The sequence below is a fragment of the Mangifera indica genome, chromosome 19, assembly GCF_011075055.1.
Source record: "Mangifera indica cultivar Alphonso chromosome 19, CATAS_Mindica_2.1, whole genome shotgun sequence".
Taxonomy (NCBI): Eukaryota; Viridiplantae; Streptophyta; class Magnoliopsida; order Sapindales; family Anacardiaceae; genus Mangifera; species Mangifera indica.
The window spans coordinates 4,012,149-4,035,426 of record NC_058155.1 but is presented as its reverse complement, the minus strand read 5'-3'; the positions used below and the strand labels follow the sequence as shown (position 1 = coordinate 4,035,426).

Below are 23,278 nucleotides of genomic sequence, written 5' to 3'. Positions count from 1 at the left end.
GGTTTATCCTTTATGAATGCCCTTACAATATCATTTTGAGGACACTGCTTGTTACTAAACCTATCTCTTTTTATAACATGTACATCGCCAACTCTACAATCTTACATCTGAAATCTTTTAAGAACACGTTCAATATATGCCTTTTAAGATAAGCCAAGCAAACCACGATTTCTATCTCGGTGGATTTCAATACCAAGAACAAAGGAAGCTTCCCCAAGATCTTTCATGTCAAAAGCTCTAGACAAAACCTGCTTAGTCTAAAAAAGAATACTACGATCACTGCTTGCAAGCAAAATGTCATCCACATAGAGTATTAAGAAAATAAACCTGCTCCCACTGATCTTCATATACACACATCGATCCAATTTATTTTCAGTGAAGCCATGTGAGGTCACAACCTCATCAAACTTAAGATACCATTGTCGAGAGGCCTGTTTTAAACCATAGATGGACTTTTTAGTCTACATACCATGTGTTGTTTCCCATTAACCACAAACCATCTGGTTGTTTCATATACATCTCCTCATCAAGATTACCATTGAGAAAAGTTCTCTTTATATCCATTTGATGAAGCTCCAAATCAAAATGTGCTACTAAGGCCATTATAATTCTGAACGAATCTTTTGAGGATACAAGTAAAAATGTCTTATTGAAGTCAACCCCTTCTCTCTGAGTAAACCCTTTTACAACCAATCTTGCTTTGAATCTGTCTATCTTTCCCTTAGGATCTCTTTTAGTTTTAAAGACCCATTTACAACCAATAGGCAAAAAACCTTCAGGTAGCTCCATAAGATCCCAAACTTTATTTTCTTTCATGGATTGCATTTCATCTTCCATAACCTTCATCCACATGTCTGTACTTGAGCTTTTAATTGCGTCAAAGAATGAAACTATATCAGTCATATCTCCAATATCATACTCATTTAAAACTAAATAAACATATATAACTGAAATGAGAGCCCTCATTTGTCTTATTGATCTCCTAAGGGGTACTTCAACTACAGGATCTTGAATTATATTTTCAGGAATTTCAGTTGGTGCAGAGGTTTCTTGAGCTTCAGTTGTTTCTCTTCAGATAGAGTCATTAATCCCAAAGGAAGAAGGCAAAGAGAATGTGATAACTTCTCTATGATCCTTGACAAGGGAACCAACAACAGCAGGAATCTCAGTAGGTACTGAAGCATCATGAACATCAAGCTCAAGGAACTTATCAGTTTGAGACTCAATTATCCTGATGCCATGAGAAGGACAGTAGAACTTGTATCCCTTAGAATGAGATGGGTATCCAATAAAGTAACACCTGATGGAGCGAGGATCAAACTTTTTCTCAATGGGATTATAAATCCTAACCTCCGCAGGGCAACCCTAAACTCGAAAGTGGTTATGCCTTTCAGCCACACCATTTTGATTAGGACTCCTAGACATGGTATATTGAGCAACTATACCACATTCTTGTAAGTACATGGCAAACGACCCCATATGTTGACCTGAATCTCCATGCCTTCCATAGTACTCACCCTTTCAGTCAAACCTTACGACCTTAATGACTTTCTCCAATTGTTTTTCCACTTCAGTTTTGAAGACTTTAAATTTCTCCAAAGCATCAGATTTTTCTTGAATCAAATAGAGAAAACCATAACGAGAGAAGTCATTAATAAAAGTGATAAAATATTGACAATAAAAAATTGTAGTAGAGTATGGCCTACCAATATTAGTGTGAATCACTTCTAATAAATCTGAACTACGAGTTTCCCCTTTCTTTTTAATCTTAGTTAATTTTCCCCTGATGCAATCAACACAAACTTCTAGAGCATCAGAATTTAATGAGGGAAAGATATTATCTCTTATCAGTCTTTCAATCCTCTCTTTATAGATATGCCTAAGCCTTTTATGCCACAATAAAAAAGATTTTTCATTAATCAAGGATCTTTTCCCCATATTCTTTTCATAGAGGTAAGAGTATTGGCTGGAGCTAGACACACACAATATAATCCATTGTCCATAACACATTTATCAACAACTTTAGAATTTAAAGATAATGCAACTGAAGATTTTTCAAACTTGAAACAAAATCCACATTTATCCAAAATTGAAACCGAAATTAAATTCCTTCTAAATGAAGGTACATAAAATGTATTATTTAAAACAAACTCAAAACCACTTTTCAACCTAAGGCAAACAACTCCTATATATTCAACTTCAACTTCTGCATGGTTTCCAACTCTAAGTGTTATCTCAGCCTCACTTGGTTTCCTTTTGCTTTTGAACCCCTGTAAAGTAAAAGCAACATGCACAGTTGCTCCATTATCAAACCACTAAGAATTTGGAGATATATCAACAAAATTAGATTCAAAACACACAAGACTTAGTGGGTTACCTCTATTTTCTAACCAAGACTTATATTTCATGCAATTCTTCTTCATATGACCCTTTTTCTTGCAAAAGAAACACTTACCAGAATCTTTCTCCTCTGTTGCATTTGAATTTTTCTAGCCTTGACCATGCGTTTTATTCCAATCATTTTTAGGAGCAATAGGATTAAACTTGCCTTTCTTATATTTTTTCTTACCATGATCATCTTTAGAATGAGAAACAAAAATAACCACATCATTCTTTTCCCTCTAGATCTTACACTCCTTAGCAACATATTTAGTAATCAGACTATCCAAGCTCCAAGTTCCCTTTGTGATGTTATAAGCTGTCTTGAGCTAGGAAAATGTTTAAGGTAGGGAAGCTAGGGTATGATGAACAATAAACTCATCAAGTAAGGAGATTTTATGATTCTTCAGTTTATCTTAAATGTGAAAAAGCTTTAATATATAGTCCCTAACACCCCCATATTATGTGTATCTCATACTAATCAACTCAGTAATAAGAGATAAAGCTTCAGCATTGTTAGAGATCTGAAATCATTTCCCTACAGTAATGAAGAATTCCTTGGCAGTCCCATCAACTAGCAGTCCACTAAAAAGATGTTCAGCCACAGTCTTTTTCATAGCCATCATGCATAAACGATTCAACCTCTTCCACTTAGCAAACAAATCTTTCTCTTCAATGGTACTCTTATCAATAGTATTAGCTAGCTTATCTTAAACAAGTGTCATATCCCAATCAACCATAGCCATAACAAACTCAATATCTTGCTTCCATTGATTGTAATTACTTCCAGTCATGACCTCAACAATAGCATTGCTATTATTTACAGAAATGAAGACTAAAAAAAGAGAATGTAACAAATTAAAACATGAGCAACAATTAATTAAAGTGGCTTTAAAATAAATAATGAAACTTGATAAGCTACACCTTATAGGGATTCCTTGGGCATCATCATCGACTCACCTTTGGACAGAGAAAATGACATGCAATAAAGGTCACAAACACGAAGTTATATATATAAACTTTATGAGGACCTTTAGAACATATGATATTTAAAAATAACATCACCTTTAGGTAGATATATTTTCTAGATCATAGTTCATCATCTTCTTGATAAGGTAACAACTTTATGAGGACCTTTCGAACATATGATATTCGAAAATAATATCACCTACAGATATATTTTCTAGATCATAGTTTATCCTCTTCTTTATGAGATTGTTTGATTGATATCAGTAATTAAACTTATGTTTCTTTTATATTTAATACACACAATAACCACCTTTGGACAGAAAATTATATGTATTAAAAATTACTGAATGTATCATTCTTGAATGAAATATTTTGTAAGCCTCAAAATGTGTCGCTTTAGTGATCGATATTCTGATGACTCACAAATTATTCTCTGATACAAAATTATGTTACTATAATTTTAAGATTTCATGAGACCTAATACCTTATGATCTTTGACAATCCTTCCTAAGTTTGTTGCATCTAAGTTTGTGAACAATAATTAAAAAACTTTTACCCAGAATATTTGAATTTTAACACTTTTAAGCCCTAACAGAGTAAAACACGCCAACACAGCAACAAACCTATTACACGCACCACCACGATCCAAGAAACATGTTTCACGCGTTGCTAGAATGATGCATGCGCTTCTATGTGCTGCCAAAACTAATGATACGCCATTACGGGCTTTAACGGGCCCAAATGCGCATTCACACGCCCAGCACAACTTCATGGCGTGTGAATGCATGTGCACGGTACCCGATTTGGCCGATCCGGGTTGGTCCAATAACTATTCGGGTCAAACGACCTGGGTTGACCAAATTTGGTCAAACGGGTTATTTGACCTTGCGGGTCAAGTACTTGAGTTAGGAAAACTTGGATCTGACCCACAATTTTCAGAAACCCTAGATGCCAATTTTACGAAATCTGCCATCGGATTCTGCTACGATCGGCCACCAATTTAATCACCTACTACAATAAATATATTTTTCGTCAATATTTCGCGACATGGAATCCACCGGCGACGCTATTTAGCCATGATTTCATGGCAGCATTCAAGATCCAAACTTGAAGATCTGACGTGGGGAATAGCTGCCGGCAACGCTCCAGTCATAGGGAAAGGTCACCGTGGTTGCCACGACTCACGTCGACAGCGAATGCAGCAGTGTCGTCGCTGACGTCCACTATTACGGATTGCTTAGGGTTTATTCTATAATGTATAATTTAATCAAGATAATAATTAAATAATAATAATAATGATCATAATAAACCCTAACTGAATTAAAAAAAAAAAAACCCTAATTTCAATTCTCATAGATCCAGATTCTATATCTATGTTGATTGGCTCTGATACCACATGTAAAGCTTTAATTAAGAACATAATTAATTCAAACATGCATAGAATATAAAATACTGAATTCTTATATTAAACTAAACATATAATTAATAATTAGGGATATAGAAAAACTTGTTTGAGTCATATCTTTGAAACCAAAGATCTTCAGAATTCCATCTAAAACTTGAAAATTTGTTATGACAAGTCTTCCAATCTAAAAACCTCTCTATGACGGCTTTGAATGGGTAAGCATATCAAAAATTAGGTTTTAGAGTGGGGACCTAGCCTTTTTATAAGAAATTATCTGAACCTTTTCATTAAAGGTCTAATAACTGAAAACCCGCACTAAATCGTCTACTAAGTCCAATAACTTTTAAGTGTATTGAACATATTTTTATTGATCACTTAAGTCTATCTGTAAACTGACATTGGACTATCCAATTACCTAATTTTATAAAACCAAAACTATAATTAATGTTAGCCCATATCAAAAAATTTCCAACAGAGCTTTCACTTGCCTCGCCCTAATTAACGTGTCTAGGTGAGATAATTAGAATTTAATTACGAGGTAGGTAATTAATTGATTTTGTTTTTTTTTTCCCTCTAAAAAGTTGTGAGGATCATGACTCGTGACTCCTTTACAAGTTGCTGTGAAGGGAAACCAAAATTAATTATTAATTCATGGAACTTTTTTGAAGATTTTCAATTAAATATAGTTTTTTTAATTAATTACTTTGAACTCGTTCATTGTTATCAATTAATTTGAAATATTAATTAATGCTTAACTTAATATTTTAAAATAATCCCTGCTTAAATTACATTTTCACCCCTCGAAATAATGAAATGTCCACTATTAAAACTTTTAAATTTTATATTTAGAAATTATCCAACCTTGTTTTACAGGCCCAATTTTGAAAGCGAAAGCCAGTGTCAAATCCTAAATTTTTGAGAAGGCCAAAAGACCAGGGTTAGGTGCTACTTGAAATTCACATCCTTCAATTTTTAAAAATTCAAAATCTCATCCATAAATAAAATTTTTAGTTAAACTTAAGGGTAAAACTGTTATTTAATAAAAAATTTAAAAAAACTAAAGTTTTATTAATTTTCTCCATTTAGTTTGAAAATCTAACCATTCCTCCCCTACCTAAAGTTTAAAAAGTGGTTATTTGCCCCTAGGGTGTTTGAATAAAATCTCATGTATTAAACTTTATGAAAATACTAAAATACCCTTTTTCAAAAGCTAAATCGGAAGCATACAAAAGGTATCAAATCATAAAATGTAAACTAGAAAACATAATATGTGTAGTCTGATACAAAAATAATATCTGAATAAAATAAAAGCTGAAAAGACAGAAACACTCTCATTGTTCTACACCCGTGAACCGTCGCTCATCCCATAGCCATCATGATCACTTATACCTGCACATACAAAAGTAGGGGGTGAGTGATAAAACACTCAATAAGTAGGAAACTTTGCTAATAACTTTTACTGAAATTCTCAAAATGTCCTTAAACTCGACTCATACTAACTTTGTCATCCGAAGTCAATATTAAACTCCTCTATGGATGATGACAGGTCTTATATATTGTCTTTATGCTCATACTGTAATTTAAGGATTGTTTAGGTTGTATATCATAACTTTCATATCAAATTATGTCCTTTTCGGTTATAAGGAACCACTCCCTCGAATTCTTATCTGGCATGATCATACTTAACTTAATGGAAGTATCTGATCTGAAAACTGTAATTGAAGTTATATACTAGGTCAATCAGTCTAGATCAAATACAGAGATTTGACACATTAGACATGTGAACTATCTCTTTATTCCATTACACTAAAACTATATCTCAACTAGGCTATACTGTAAGCAAGTACCTTACTACGGGTAAGGTGTCATACTATGGACATGCTTTATTGTGGGTGGTGTAGGGAATATGTGCTCATGATAACCTCTCGTAATAATCCTATGATGTCTAGCATGCATGCATCTCGAGCCTTAATTAACTTTGGCTCGTTTTTGCTTCCACCTAGTAGTATATCTCGTGTCACACTATGACCTAACTTTTAGGTACGTGGGTAACTATTGTGTACCTAGAATCTTTGTGCTATTACTCAGGACAACCCTTAAATCTCTAACATAATTCCCTTGCCCTTTTCCTGCTTTTGCCTTATACACACGAGCATTTACATCTTGACATATAGAGTGTGTCTATTTGCTTTATCCACATATAGCTATTACCCCATGGCTTATACTCTTATTTTACCATTTATAAACACACGAGCGTGTGATCTACCTAACACAGCCATGTATCCTTCAGATATTTATTTCACTTTCTCTTTTTTATTCTTACCTCAACCGTTCTACTTCTCAAGGTTATGGTCATTTCACCTCACACACGGTCATGCTTAAACTATATATGAGAAGTTCACGTGTCCTAGTTGACCACTAATCGGTCAACAATGTCTGACGTTCATCAGAACACCAAGAAACTCATCCTAAATTCTGGAACTTATGCACAAGAGCGTGTGTCCCATGTGTGTCAAACCCATAATGCAAGAGTGTTAACCTAATTCTATGTCTGGGTTTAGACCCTAATGCATTCTTTCAATGGCTATTCAACTATTGGCACAAAAACATGACCAAAAACATCATTACCATCTAATGATACACACAATCAATTTGGCTAATCAATATCTTGACCACATATTCTTCCAAACATAAAACATAACCTATTCTCAAGTATATGCTTTCCTGTTGAAACCACTCATCTATTGCTTCCAATAGTCATTGGATACAACATGCTTATATATGTATATATATGTATTATATTACTTTAACATCATTAGCATAAAGAAAGCCTAAAGTATGAATAGATAGCATAATTAATACAGACTGAATAAACTTAGATTTGGCTTAGCATGTTTCTTTTGATTAGTTCCTTAAATTATCACACACATCACAACACTTAAGCAATATCAATTAGTAGAGGAAAAACCTTCCATCCAATGCGAAATCATCACATATAGAAGGCTAAGGAGAGTCCTACTTACCTTAATTCGTAGAAAAACCAATCACTCAAACAAACTTCCTTCTCTTTTTTTTTCTTATTACCACGTTGCTGGAATCAAACCACCAAAGCTACTATATGAAAATTGGATGATTAGTCTAGAAATCCCTCTCTTCCTCCCTCAGTTTCGTGCATTTAGGGATTGAAATCATAATCCCTAAAATGTAGCATTGTGCCTTCTATAAACTAAAATCGCTTTCAGCACATATACGAGCATATATCTAAGGCACATGAATGTATGTCACTAAAATTTGAATTTCACGTAGATTCATCTTATCCTCTGACGTGCATGACATATTGGCATAGTCTCACTATACACAGTTGTGTGTCACTCAGAACTCATATTTTGACTTTCAAATCACATTAGCTCATGCATAAAAACTATCTTACCTCTGAGATGTACCCGCAGGTGTTACATGGGGAGAAGTGATGATCGACTGAGGGAGAAGAATAAGGGAAGGTCGATCAACGCGTAAAAAGGAATGAGTCACCGAGACAAGGAGAAACAACCTTATGGGGAAAATGACCACTTTTCAAACTTTGGGTGGAGGGAAAATTGCTAGATTTTGAAACTAAGGGGGGAAATGTGATAAAACTTTAGTTTTTTAAATTTTTTATTAAATTACAATTTTTTTCCTTAACTTTAACTGAAAATTTTAATAAAATTTGGTTCATAGGTGGAACTTTGAATTTTTGAAAATTGAAGGGTGTGAGTTTGAGATTACACCTAACCTTAGGTGAGAACAAATCTTTTGGCCTTTTGATATGGCTAAATTTGAATCGAACCAGTTCGAGCTCAAGTTTAAGCTCGACTCGAACGAGATCGAAACGAGCCAACCCTATACAAGTTTGCTCGAGCTCGAGCTACTTGCCAAACTTACTAATTAAAAATTTTGATACAAAACGATGTCGTTTCAACCAATATGTATTAAAACGATATCGTTTTAATAATGGAATAGTTAAAAACTCGTGCTCACAACAAGTCAAACTGAGTTCAAGCTTAGCTTTCATGAGCTCAACAAGCTTGAGTTCGAACTTGAGTTCTACTATATATAAACCGAGTCGAGGTTGAGTTTAGTTCAACTCGAATTTAGCCCTACTTTTTGAGAAAAAGAAAATTAATCTTTATCTATGTAGATGCTCGTTGTGAAGGGGCTCAAACTCAAAACTCTGGCCATCCAACCAAGCTCTTGTTGGTAATAGTTGTTTTATTATTTACTTTATGGAGTGAAATGTTAATTAACAAAAACTAAGGGGGGAGGGAAAACTATCCCTATTTCCATGACCGTGAGTTCCACTTGTGAACCTTATCGCTCAATCTACATTGGTTAGGTTAGGTTTAAATGATCAATTTAATAGAGCATTATCTTAAAGTCCACAATTGAATAGAGTTTCATCTAGGTCATACTACACTACCCTATTGTGCATTAATGGAAATCAAGCTTATTGTATTATTATTAAGGTCAAATGACTATTTTCCACTAGGTTCGATGAAATCATAAATTCTCATTTTATAAGTTTCAAAAAATCAAATTCTCTCTTTTTATCTAATTTTGTTAATAAATTTTATTTAGTTTTCTTGAATATAATTATTTTATCCTTTTATTAAAATTACAAAACTATCATTAATATTTAATATAAATATTAAATTATTAATAAATCTTTACCAATTTAAAAATTTGTCATTTAAAACTTTAAAAATAACAAAACTTTAGTTAATCCTAAAATGTTATATTTTGTTTAATTTTTTTAGGTATAACTATCATTTTTGAAATCATTAAAAGATGAATTGATATTTTAAAGTTTTCAAAAAATACCCCAATACCTTTTTTAAGTTCCTAAAATTTCTTGAAAATTTTTATTAACATCCCTAATACATATAAAAATTATAGGTTACCCTTAAACATGTGTTATTTTAAAAAGAAAAAATAAAATTTTTTTTATGTAAAATAACTTTTTGACCTTTTTATTTAATAAAATTTATTAACATAAGTGAATGATGGGTAAGAATCAACTTTTTTTTTTTTATTTAAAGGGTGGAAATAGTTATCTTATGTAAGTAACCCGGAAAAAGCTTTTTAACCTATTATTAAATATAATCTTGTTGCATTGATGTCATATTTGTTGCATTGATGTTAGTTTCGGTATCCCAAAGTTATTAAAAAAATTAAATATTTTTCACTGATAATTCAGTGGAGATATCATCCATATTTTTAAGAAGGGCCAAAGGTCTATATCCTACTCAAGTTTGAATGTAAAAATAAATACATATTTATAAAGTTTAAAAAATTTAAATATGTATAAATAACAGAATTTTTGTTAAAATATCAATTAAGATTAGAGATAAAATCATCATTTACTAAAAAAATTTAAAAAATTAAAAAGTTATAACATTTTACTCGCTAATTTTAAAAATCTTACAATTTTCTCTCCATGTAAAGTTTCAAGTTTTGAAAAGTGATCATTTCACCTCTCAAATCTCTAAGTTTTCTTTCTCCTCTCGTCGACAACAACGACCTTTGAAAACTAGATGAGAGAGTTGACACCATCTCTAATTAATGATTCTTTGTCTATCCCCAATCTAATAGTTAAAAAAAAAGTTAGATAAATCCATGTTACACAAATATCTCTTATATTGTATTTATTAGATGTAAAATTTTAGTCTCTAACACCTCCTCTTAAGTGTAATTATCATAGATTGCTAGATCTGTATTTTTAATTGAGTCCATTTGATCCGATATATTATTATTTGTATCTAAGAACAGTTTAAACTGTTAGACCTGTTATCTGATTTATACTTTGATATTATATCAGAAATTTATTAAACCTATATGTGAAAGGATTGAAATATATATTATATAAAATCAATTAACTTGTATTAAGATATCATTTATAATATTTATATTCCATTTTCTTATATTAGATTGATTAGATATTAGGGTTTTAGTCTCCAGCATGCCATTTCTAAAAGATCCAATTCAATTCTTTAAAAATGCAATTTAATGGAATAAGGCATGAGTTAGTGAGATAAACGGTACGGTACAGTTATAGTTAATAATTAAAATCATAATTATTGTGGAAAAACGGATTACTTGTGATAGGAAACGTGGGTTCACGTCACATTTTATCAACTTGCTTTAGCTTAATAAATAACATTTATTTACTTTGAGCTTTTTAAATATCATTGACCTGGCTGGATTTCATCTCATATTGACATCACAAAACATGCTCTCTTTAATAAAAGTAATATTGTGAATACCCATTTTAAATACATAAATAAATATATATTTATATATATTATTATTTATTTATATATTATTTATTTTTTAATTTAAAATCACTCTGTCATAGAATGACATATATCAAATATATACTTAGAATAAATATACATAATTTTATTATTTCAATAATTATTCTTATTTATTTATATAATATGGTTGTGATGTTACACCTACAAATTCTCTATATAAAATGTGGGATGGTAGTTCCTTTTTTATTGTCACATAACACTCTTCTAGATTTCTAAACAGATTATTTAACACCACTTTCTATGTTTATTGTATTATTGAATAATTAGATTATTGTTATATACTCTTGATAGTTAAATTCGATAAATTTCTATTTTTTAAATAAAGTATTGAAGATTTATTTGATACGTTGGTTTAATTCCCGACACTTTTTTATAAAGGGTTAAATATATAGAAAACATATATTTTAAGTCAAATTATTTTTTTAAAATTAAACTAACTCTATAATTATAAGAGTTTAATTTTAAAATATTATCAGAGTAAATTTAAACTATTACTCTTATACTTAAAATCTCATTTATTTACCTCTCAAATGACCCTTAAAAGGTTATGTCATTAATTTTTATATCATAAACATCCTTTAATTATATATTATAAGAGAAAAAAAAAGTCATTTACATTAATTTGTACATTTCCCTCCCACTAAGCAAAATGAGAAAATGAATCCCCATTTGCGGCATGAATTTGAGGAGCCAACTTTGAATAAAATATTTAATTGTTTATATAGAAGAATGTTTAACCACATTTAAATATTTATAATTTGCACGCTTTGTTGCTTCTAATTCAATACATTGAATTGCATTTTATTAATATAAATATTAAAAAATATTAATATAAATATAAATAAAATAACTTTAATTTATTTCTTAATATAAATATTAAAAAATATAAATTATAACCTTTGCTTTTATAAAAATACATGATTGTCAAGCTATGTGTATATTGAATTTACATAAAAAAATTATAATCTAAATTAAATAAATAAACTTAATTATAATATTAACATTAGATTGCTGACATGGATTTAAGCACCGAATACAATAAGACATGTTGATTATGAAAATTGGGAGGCTAGCTGGATATCCACTAAATTCTATGTTACGACTACATCTTGGTTGTAAATTTTTAGTAATTTTTTATCTTTCCCTTTCATTTACCAATGAAGACTCACGAACTTCTATTTCATTTTGGGTTTTTTTTTTTTTTTCTAAATAATTACTTAAACAACATTTTTATATATGCATACATGGTTGGTGGCTAAATGATCCAATCCTCTTAATTTTGACTGAGATACATAGAAAATGAACATAATTAATGAGATGGAGCAACCCCTGAAAAAGTTTCCCCTAGATTTTCATTTTCTTAGTGGGAATATTCACTTCTCCATGCATGTAAGGAAAAGTTTTATTGTTAGAATATTTAGGGCAAATGACTATTTTCCACCCAAGATTTGATGTAAACTTAACTTTTCACTTATTAACTATGAAAAATTTAAATACTCACTTATTTATTAAATTTTACTATTACTATCAAGGGTAAAATTATCATTTAATAAAAATATTTAAAAAAATTATAAATTCATGATGTTTTTCCCCTAGACTTAAGAACTAACAATTTTTCCCTAAATCTAACGTTTGAAAAATTATTGTTTCTCCCTTAGGGTTTGCATTTTCTCTCTTGCCGCTTCTGTAGTGACCGAAGCTAACTAACCTCTTCCCTCCCATCTCTCAGAAGAGAACAAATTGTCAACTAACCAAAGCAGATGTGTGCATTGCATAGATTTGCAATGCTTGATTGATGAATCGTCAGTTGACCTCTGATTGGTGGACGATTCACCTCTTCTGGAAGACGTAAAGGAGTAGGCTTGCCGGTTTCGATCACCAAAGAAGTGACAAAAAAGAAAATGCAAACACTAGGAGGGAAATAACTAGTTTTCAAACTTTGGGTTTGGGAGGAAATTGTTATTTTTTAAACCTAGTGGGGGAAAACGTGATCAATTTATAATTCCTTTAAATATTTTTATTAAAAACAATTTTACCTTTATCAGTAACTATAAAATTTAATAAACGGATGAGTATTTAAATTTTTTATAGTTAATAGGTGAGAAATTGGGTTTGTATCAAACCTCGCATGAGAAATAGTCATTTGGCTGAATATTTATTATTTATTATTTTAATTATATCATCACAATGATATTTTTTTTTTAAATGAAGAGATTTACTTGAGTTAAATTTTTACGATTAAACCAATCACATTAAACACGTAAAATCCAACTACAATTGTTGGTTTCACAATCAAATAAAATTTACTTGCATAAGATAAACTCATTTTTTTACACAAAGATTTTATACTTTTTATCACTTAAATTATCTCTTAAAAGAATAAAAATGATTATTGATAATTGTTCTGACATTTTAAAGTTATTAAGTTATTTAAATTGTGTAAAAGTAATCATACAAGATAAATAATATGAATAACATATTGTATCTATTTAATTTAAAATTGTATTGACCACGAAACTCATAAAAAAGATAAAAGAGAGAGAAGTTTACATCAATTTTAGAAATGTTCAAAACCTTAGAAAGAATTAATTAGTGGAAGAAGAAAGAGTCAGGAGATAGGAAACGTGTGTGAATGGACAAATGAGAGGCAGCAATACATTAGCATGTTTCAGCATTTATCAATGTGTATAGGAGGTCTTCAACAAATAGATTTCTAACTTTAGAATATACATATTAAATTTAATAATAAAATTATTAATACTTATTTTAAATACATAAATAGATATATATTTAATATATATTATTAAGTGATTGAATGATTTTAAATAATGATTAAATAATATCTAATTATATGATGATATATTATATGTGTACACTTTTATATGTTCAAACATAACATTACTCTAAATTTAATACGTATAATATACTATTTGACTTTGCTATTTCTATCATGTCACCATTTATTGTATTATTGTTTTTATTTCATTTTTAGTATGTCAGGAAGGAATGTCAAAATATGAATTTTTTTAATGTAACAAAATTTAATAGATCTTAGACTTTGAGTGTTCATACATTATGTCCTTATGGTTAGATTTTTTTTTGTTTATTTTACTTCATTTATTTTTATTAATAAATTTTCTTTTCCAATGAAGGTTATAAAAAAGGTATAATTTTCTATTGATTTGAGAAAATATCTTTAAAATTGCGAAAAATTTTTTGTGGTTATACTGTTACATAAACCAAATTATAAATTCTTTGAAAATTCTATATTGGAATTATCTTTGCAAGGCCTATTGGGTCTGATCAAATGATTGGCCTTTAGGGTTGGTGTTGAACCACATGGGCAAGCCTTTCTGAAGTCTAACAATGGGCTGAATCCAAGGGCCCATTTCTTTTTTCATTTTCACTTCTCATCAAAACTAATTTAGTTCAAACCATCAATATCAAATAATTAGAATTAAGATATATCTAGTATGCCGAGTTAACATCACTAAACTAGATTTGAAATAAGCTAGGTATTATCATCGATTTTACAACATTAAGTTGTAAGAATTATGGCTCATATGACATTTATTTTATCAAACATAGTTGTATTTATTTTAATAAGATCTTCAGTATCAAAATTATATTGGTTCATGAGAAGATATAACTCCTTGTAAAAGATGTGACTTATGACTTTTATGATGAAAAGATATAACTCATTGTAAAGATATAACTTTTGATGGAAAGTTACCATTAACACTATAAATAGGGGTTGGTCTTCTCTTTACCTTTTGCAACAAAAGAACAAAAATTACTATAAATAATTTAGTTCTTCCATCATCAAGAAAGGGGTTAAGAGAGAGAAATTAACTTCTTCTACAATTCTCATTACATTTTTTACGTTTCAAAAAACAATGGATCCAGGTATGTTTTATTTTTAGAATTATATGAAAAACATGAAGTTAAAGATTTATGGGCATAATGAATATGGGTATAATTAATTGTTTATTCAAGATTTTAAATTATGTTATATATTTTTTTTTAATTAACTAACATGTGGTATCAGAGCCAAGGTTTAAAAACTCATGTTTTTACATTAAAGATTATTGTATACTTACAATCTTAAATACTTATAATGTATTAAGAATGATTTTAAATTATGTTAATGACTGAATATTTATAATTTAAATTTATTTTATAAATGATTTGTTAATCACTAAAGTGATCAAATCCGAATGTCAGTAAATTTTAAATTATAATGCATTATTATTGTAATTTACTCATAAATTTTTATATTAAGAGTATGCCATGATATTTGTTTATGGATAAATTAAAGTTTGTATTATAAGATATTTCGGGATTAGCCCAAAGGTTAATTAATTGATCTTATAATTGACAAACATGATTGTTGTAATTATTATGTTCTATTAATTTTACTTTGTATATCCAAAGATAACAAAATAAATACAATTTGCGCATATGTGGTTACTAATTATTGTTTATAGTTGTATATCTTAGTATCACCCAAAGGAGAACTTTGATACACTTTATGTTTTATTTTAGATCAAAATTCATGTGATAAATTTTATGACTCAAAGCATTAATGTATAAGTATTTTAATTTTATTTGTAGTAACTGTACCTATTTCACTTCATTCGCATGCTTCTTCTGTTCCTCTATTTAATGGATTAAATTTCTCTAATTGGAGTGAACAAGTCCAGTTTCATTTGGGTGTTTTGGATCTTGATATGGCACTCCAAAATGAGAAACCTAATACTATTACTAATGAAAGTAGTGATGATGAAAAGACTTTATTTAAAGCTTCGGAAAGATCAAATAGATTAAGTTTAATGTTTATGCGAATGACAATTGCAAACAACTTAAAGTCATCTCTTCCTAAAACTAATGATGCTAAGGAATTTAAGAAATTTGTGGAAGAACGTTCTCAAACTGCTGATAAATCACTTGTTGGTACATTGATGAGTACTTTGACTACTATGAAATATGATGGTTCACGTACTATGCATGATCATGTTCTAGAAATGATAAATTTAGCAACAAAATTAAGGACTCTAGGAATGAATGTGGATGAGTACTTCTTAGTACAATTTATACTTAATTCTTTGTCTCCTAAACAATATGGGCCATTTCAAATGAATTACAACACTATAAAGGACAAGTGGAATGTTAATGAATTGACCAATATGCTTATTCAAGAGGAGACAAGGTTAAAGATTCAAAAAACTCATTCTGTTCATCTTATAAGTCATCAAGAAGCTCGAAAGAATTCTAAATGAAGAGGAGGAAAGAGCGAGAAGAAAGGTTTTCACAGCTTGAATGAATCTTCAAAGGTTGCTCACAAGAAAGAACATGGGACTATTAAGTGTCATTTTTGCAATAAAGTTGGGCACTTAAAGAAAGATTGTTTGAAACGTAAAGCTTGGTTTGAAAAGAAAGGTAAGCATTATGTTTTAATATGTTTTGCATCAAACTTTACTGAAGTTCCTTATAATACTTGGTGGATTGATTCTGGTTCCACTACTCATATTTCAAATACGATGCAGGGATTTCTTACGATTTGAACCATCAAGCCAAATAAAAGTTTTGTGTTCATGGGGAATAAAACCAAAGCTCCAATTGAAGGCATTGGCACTTATCTTTTAATTTTAGACACAAAACATTATTTAGATTTGTTTAATACTCTTTATGTACTTACATTTTCCCGCAACTTAGTGTCTTTACAAAAACTTGATATAACAGGATTTTCATTCAAGTTTTGTTCTGGATCTTTTAGTTTATTTAAAAATAATAGTATTATCGGTTCTGGAATATTATGTGATGGTCTCTACAAGTTTAAACTTGATAATGTATTTATTGAAACTTTAATGACCTTGCATTATAATATTGGCACTAAACGTAATTTAGTTTATTAGAATTCTGCTTGCTTGTGGCATAAACGTTTGGGACATGTTTCCAAAGAAAGGATGCAAAGATTACTAAAAAAATGAAATCCTTCCAAATTTAGATTTTACAGATCTTGATGTGTGTAGTGATTGTATTAAAGGAAAACAAACAAAACACATTAAAAATGGACCTTTATTGATGATTTTTCATGTTATGGATATGTTTATCTATTGCATGATAAATCTCAATCAATTAATGCACTTGAGGTGTCTATTACAGAGGTTGAAAGACAATTAGATAAAAAAGTGAGAATTATAAAGTCTGATAGAAGAGGTGAATATTATGGAAAGTTTGATGAATTAGGACAATGTCCAGGGCCATTTGCCAAATTCCATGAAAGACATGGTATTCGTGCTCAATCCTCAATGCTAGGTACACCATAACAAAATGGTGTTGTAGAAAGGCGTAATCGTACCTTAATGGAAATGGTTAGATGTATGATGAGTCATTCATCTTTACCAGACACATTTTGAATTATGGACTGGAAGGAAACCTAGTTTAAGACACTTACATATTTGGGGTTACCCAGTGGAAGTAAAAATTTATAATCCACATGAAAAGAAATTGGATTTTAGAACAATTAGTGGATAGTTCATTGAATATCCAAAAAAATCCAAGGGGTATAGATTTTATTGTCCTAATCATAATACAAGAGTTCCTATACCTAAAACTTCTACCATTGTTGTTTCCCAAGTTATAGTTCAACCAAATAATAATCAAGAACAACAAATAAATGACCAAACACTTCATGATGTCAATACCAATAATGAACCAACTATAGTTGAATCACAAGAAATAACATTAAGAAGGTTTCAGAGAGAAAAAATATCTACTATTTCTTATGATTATGTGGTTTATTTCCAAGAGTTAGGAATTGACTTAGGAATTGATAGTGATCTAGTTTCATTTTTACAAGCCATGAATTGTGATGATTCTACTAAATGGTTAAATGCCATGGAAGAAGAGTTAAAATCTATGGATCAAAATCAAGTTTGGGATCTTGTTGAATTACCTAAAGGATGTAAAAAGGTTGGATGCAAATGGGTCTTTAAGACCAAACAAGATTCAAAAGGTAATATTGAATGACATAAAGCTAGACTTGTTGCTAAAAGTTTTACTCAAACAGAAGACATTGATTATAGAGAGACTTTTTCATCGGTCTCTAAAAAAGATTCTCTTAGAATCATTATGGCTTTAGTGGCTTACTATGATTTAGAATTACATCAAATAGATGTTAAAAATCTCTTTCGTAATGGAAATTTGGAGAAAGAGGTTTATATGGATCAACCTGAGGGTTTTTCAATTAAGGGAAAGAAACACATGGTGTGTAAATTAAAAAAATCAATATACAGACTTAAACAAACCTCTCGACAATGGTATCTTAAATTTAATGATATCATAATTTCTTTTGGTTTTCAAGAAAACACCATTGATCGATGTATATATATGAAGGTTAGTGGGAGCAAATTTATTTTTCTAGTTTTGTATGTTGATGATATGTTGCTTGCTACTAATGATATTGGTTTGTTACATGAAACCAAGAAATATCTTTCTGAGAATTTTGAAATGAAAGATATGGGAGAGGCAATCTATATGATTGGAATAGAAATATTTTGTGATAGATCACAAGGATTGTTAGGATTGTCTCAAAAAGCTTATATCAATAAAATTCTTGAAAGATTTAAGATGGATAAATGCTCAGTAGGGGTAGTTTCAATTAAAAAAGAGGATAAATTTAACCTTATACAGTGTCCCAAAAATGAATTAGAACGAGAGCAAATGAAAAATATTCCTTATGCATCAGTTGTAGGGAGTTTAATGTATGTTCAAACCTGCACTAGACCAAATATTAGTTTTGCTGTCGGAATGCTGGGTAGATACCAAAGTAATCCAGGTTTGGATCATTGGAAAGCTGCAAAGAAAGTTCTAAGATACCTACAAGGAACTAAGGATCATATGCTCACTTATAGAAGGTCCGATCATCTTACGGTGATTAGATACTCAAATTCAGACTTTGCCGGATGTATTGATAAAAGAAAATCTACATTTGGTTATTTGTTCCTATTAGCTAGAGGAGCAATTTCATGGAAGAGTGCGAAACAATCTATCATTGTTGCATCCACTATGGAAGCTGAGTTCGTGGCATGCTTTGAGGCTACTATTCATGGGTTATGGCTACAGAACTTTATTTCAGGACTTGGAATTGTCAACAGTATTGTCAGGCCTCTGAAAATTTATTGTGATAACTCTGTTGCAGTTTTCTTCTCTAAAAACGACAAGTATTCTAAAAATGCTAAACATATGGAAATAAAATACTTTGTTGTTAAAGAAGAAGTTCAGAAACAAAGAGTGTCAATTGAACACATTAGCACTAATCTTATGATTGCAGATCCTTTAACAAAAGAATTACCTCCCAAAATTTTTAATGAGCATGTTGAAGGATGGGTATTATTAGATGTCATTAAAGCTATTGTATTATGTTTATATTAAGATTATTTATATGACACTCTGAGCTCATTTACGTGTTTCTGATTTTCCTGTTTCTATTTGTATACATAATTGTTTAGAATAATATTGACAGGAATAGTTTTATAATAAAGACATTAAAATTGGATCATAATGAGTATCTTCATTAAAGATCATGTTAAGTTGAAAGTTAATGTTATGGTATGTGGAAGGGATTGTGTCAAGAAAAATGACATACAACCACCATAACTCGTACTAATATTTTAACTTAATAATAATATAATGTTATAACCGATGTAAGAAAGATTTTGGTATAAAACTTTGTGCACATTATGTCATTCTTATTAAAATTATAAAATATATATATGTATGTAAATCATATGAGCCAAGTGGGAGAATGTAAGAATTATGGCTCACATGACATTTATTTTATCAAACATAATTGTATTTATTTTAATAAGATTTTTAATATCAAAATTATATTGGTTCATGAAAAAATATAACTCCTTGTAAAAGATGTGACTTATGACTTTTATGATAAAAAGATATAAGTCATTGTAAGGATGTAACTTTTGATGGAAAGTTACCATTAACACACAAATAATCGACTTTTTATATCATTTCATCTTGTTTATTCTCTTAAAATGTAGACGTAGACATAGCAAAAGCCTCTTAACAGCTAACAAGAGTAAACCCATACTTTAATAGTCATAAGTTGCACCATATATACAATAATTAATTATCAAGTAATCACTTATTTATATAATTATAATTCAATAATCACAGCTTGTATCAAACAAGCATAATAAATCATACTTCATTTTTTTCAATTTTTAAAAAAAAAATCTGATCTTTTGACTTTATCTTATTATTAGATACAATAAAAAAAAAAAGAATCAAGTAAATTTAAAGTTATGGGGTCCAAATATTAAAAAATAAATAATACTTTTAACTCAAAGGTATTCGTACAAGTAAAATTTTAAAAATCAAGGTAATTGAGAAAGTGGAAGCGGAACTCTCTTGTAAATAACACTCAATTATATTCAAATTAGTATTAGAGAGAATCTCCAACAATAGCAACCGAACACAACGCCATTCAACAACTTGAATAAAATTACACAGTCATTTTTTGAAAAGCGGAACATGTCTATTTTCAGATTTATTAATATAAATGCTTTTTCAACCATTGTAGCTTGTTATTGAAAAACAACAATGCAAATGACCCTTTCTTTTTAAAAAAAATTAAATTAATGGCCCTACATACATATGTTTAAAACAAAATCGTCTCATTTCAAAGATTTAAGCAAAAATGCCCCTATTATAAGGATTTAAGTGAAAATATCCTACTTTTTTTTTTTAAATGTGAAAAATATCATTTACCACTTTCATATAAACCCTCATCCTCATACCTTCCTCACGCCATTCAAATTTTCAGTTTTACTCAAAATCTGACATTGTAGTTTTGTTCGAAAGGAAGGAAATTCGTATTTATGAGTTTGAATTGAAAAAAATTGGTTCATGATAAGAGATGTAATCCTTGAAATATTATATTTGTATTACGTTTCATGCATTGCTTGAGTTCACATTCATAGTTATCGGATAATTGTTATTAGTAATACCACAATATAAATATTGTAATAAAACATATAAAAATCATATGTCTAAAAAAGAATCGTGCATGAACATTTATATAACAAATAGAATCATAAATAAATATACACATGACCAACATATAAAATCATGGTCACATGTAGAATATGCAATCTACTCGATGGCGATTGCCTAGACGTATATAGTTATATAACACTAATACACATATTCTTACCTTAATGTAGTAAGAAGAGATAATATTTTTTAATTAAGAAAATGTTCAAGTTATTCAATTATGACCATTGGAATATTATCAAACAAAGTATTAAACTTTTGAATATAATCATCATTTTATCATCATCTTGTCAGCTAAATAAGTTATGTCACATTTAATACAAAGAAGATGTAACGTTATAGTAACACATAAAAAACAAAGTAACTAAACTAATTAAACAACGCATATCACATTAAATGAAAAAAGTTAACACTAAAGCCAGTCTTTTTCAATATGTACATATTTTTTTAATCAAACAAATATGTACACATAGTACAACATTCAGTTACCATGTGCTCATTGATGATAACATAACACCCACTCCCTCTGAATATATAAACCAGTAGAAAAATATAACATGAGAGATTTTTCTTCTTTGATCTCTTTTTATCTAGTTGAATCTTCATAAACTAGAAAATTTTATTCGAATTCTCTCCATAGCTCTAATGATCTCTTAGAATTACTCTTTGTAATTGTTTCATAAGAATACATCGTTAAAAAAAAAAAAAAGGTAATTGAAAAGTAAAAATCTTGATTTATACATAAATGAGGATGTCATCAATATAATTTATTGGACTTGAGAACAAATCCTAATGATAACTAAATAATATTAAATTGAAAATCTTAAAAATGTAAACTTGTATATCTTAACTTAGGGTTAAAGGAATTGAATTAAATAAGGTGAAACTTAAATTTATGATTTGACCACCTTGCAAAACTCATTTACTCATGTCTATTCCTCTTACTACAACTCTTGTATCGTTGCCTACATACATAAAATTCACTTTATTCAGAATTCGACAGAAATCTACTAAAGATCTTATATCATGAGTTACTTGGTTAGTGGCTTTTGAGTCCGTAATCTACGTAAGAGAATACTCAGTTAATATCATAGTACTAGAAAAATAAAGTTTCATCACTTTATGTTGAACAAGACTATCATTTTCAACTTCATTCATTGACAGGCGATATAATTCTCGTTGCTTCTATTGTAACTATTCATCTTGTTTCTGACTCTTCTTCTAGTACGTTTGCCACTCTCTCGTTTCAATTCTTTGATCTTATTCTTTGAGCATTTTATGATCTCCTTCCTGTATTAGGATTTGAGCTATTCACTTTTAAAACTTGATTTTGCAACGTATGGACAAGTACTAAGTTCAGCTATCTTAAGGGCCCTTGTTCTTTAGTTCTATATGGTAAGAGCAATTAACAAAAGTCATTTTTTCCTCATTATGGGTCATATGCATCTTCATATGCTTCCACTATCGGGAAGAGATCGCTTTTCAAAATAAACCTATTGTTCATGTATTAGGTTGTGCTTAGCTAACTTCAGTTCCATAATCAAATTTGACATTCAATTAAATTCAATAATCAACTGTCTTTATTTAGGGATTACAGTTCCTCCAAAGTTTTCAATTAAAACCATATTGGTACTTATATACCATATTGTTATTCATGAAACTAATCAAAATATCACACTAAGTCTTACTTCTTACATACATGATGTATGTCCACATCACGTTTGTGTAAGGCACTCATTTGGGATTATATCCCTTAGTCAACCACTACTTTATCTTAACCTGATCTACGACCTCCAAAGCCTTTTACTCATCTAGGATATTGTACATGTTAAATGCCACATATTAAAATGCTCTCTATTTAGCATCATTCTCATTCAAAGTAGTCATCATTTTCTAGGATGTTATGGTTAACTAGATCATAGAGACTTATATATCAGACACAACGCTATCAACGTAATCAAATACATATCAATTGTCGTAATTATGCATTAAAATTTAAAATATTTCACATAAGGCACAAAATCGAAAATTCATTATGCTCTCAATCATCTTCCATGATACAAATGTTTGACATTTTAAATTTTAATCTAATTGCGCC

General features: G+C 29.6%; 1 protein-coding gene across 1 annotated transcript; it reads left to right on the top strand.

The window, feature by feature from the left end:
* Positions 1 to 14,999: 14,999 nt before the first annotated feature.
* LOC123203468 lies at positions 15,000 to 16,382 on the top strand. The gene is made up of 2 exons (XM_044619819.1): positions 15,000 to 15,009; positions 15,718 to 16,382. The coding sequence occupies exons 1-2, from the start codon at positions 15,000 to 15,002 to the stop codon at positions 16,380 to 16,382; spliced, it is 675 nt and encodes a 224-aa protein (XP_044475754.1).
* Positions 16,383 to 23,278: the final 6,896 nt, after the last annotated feature.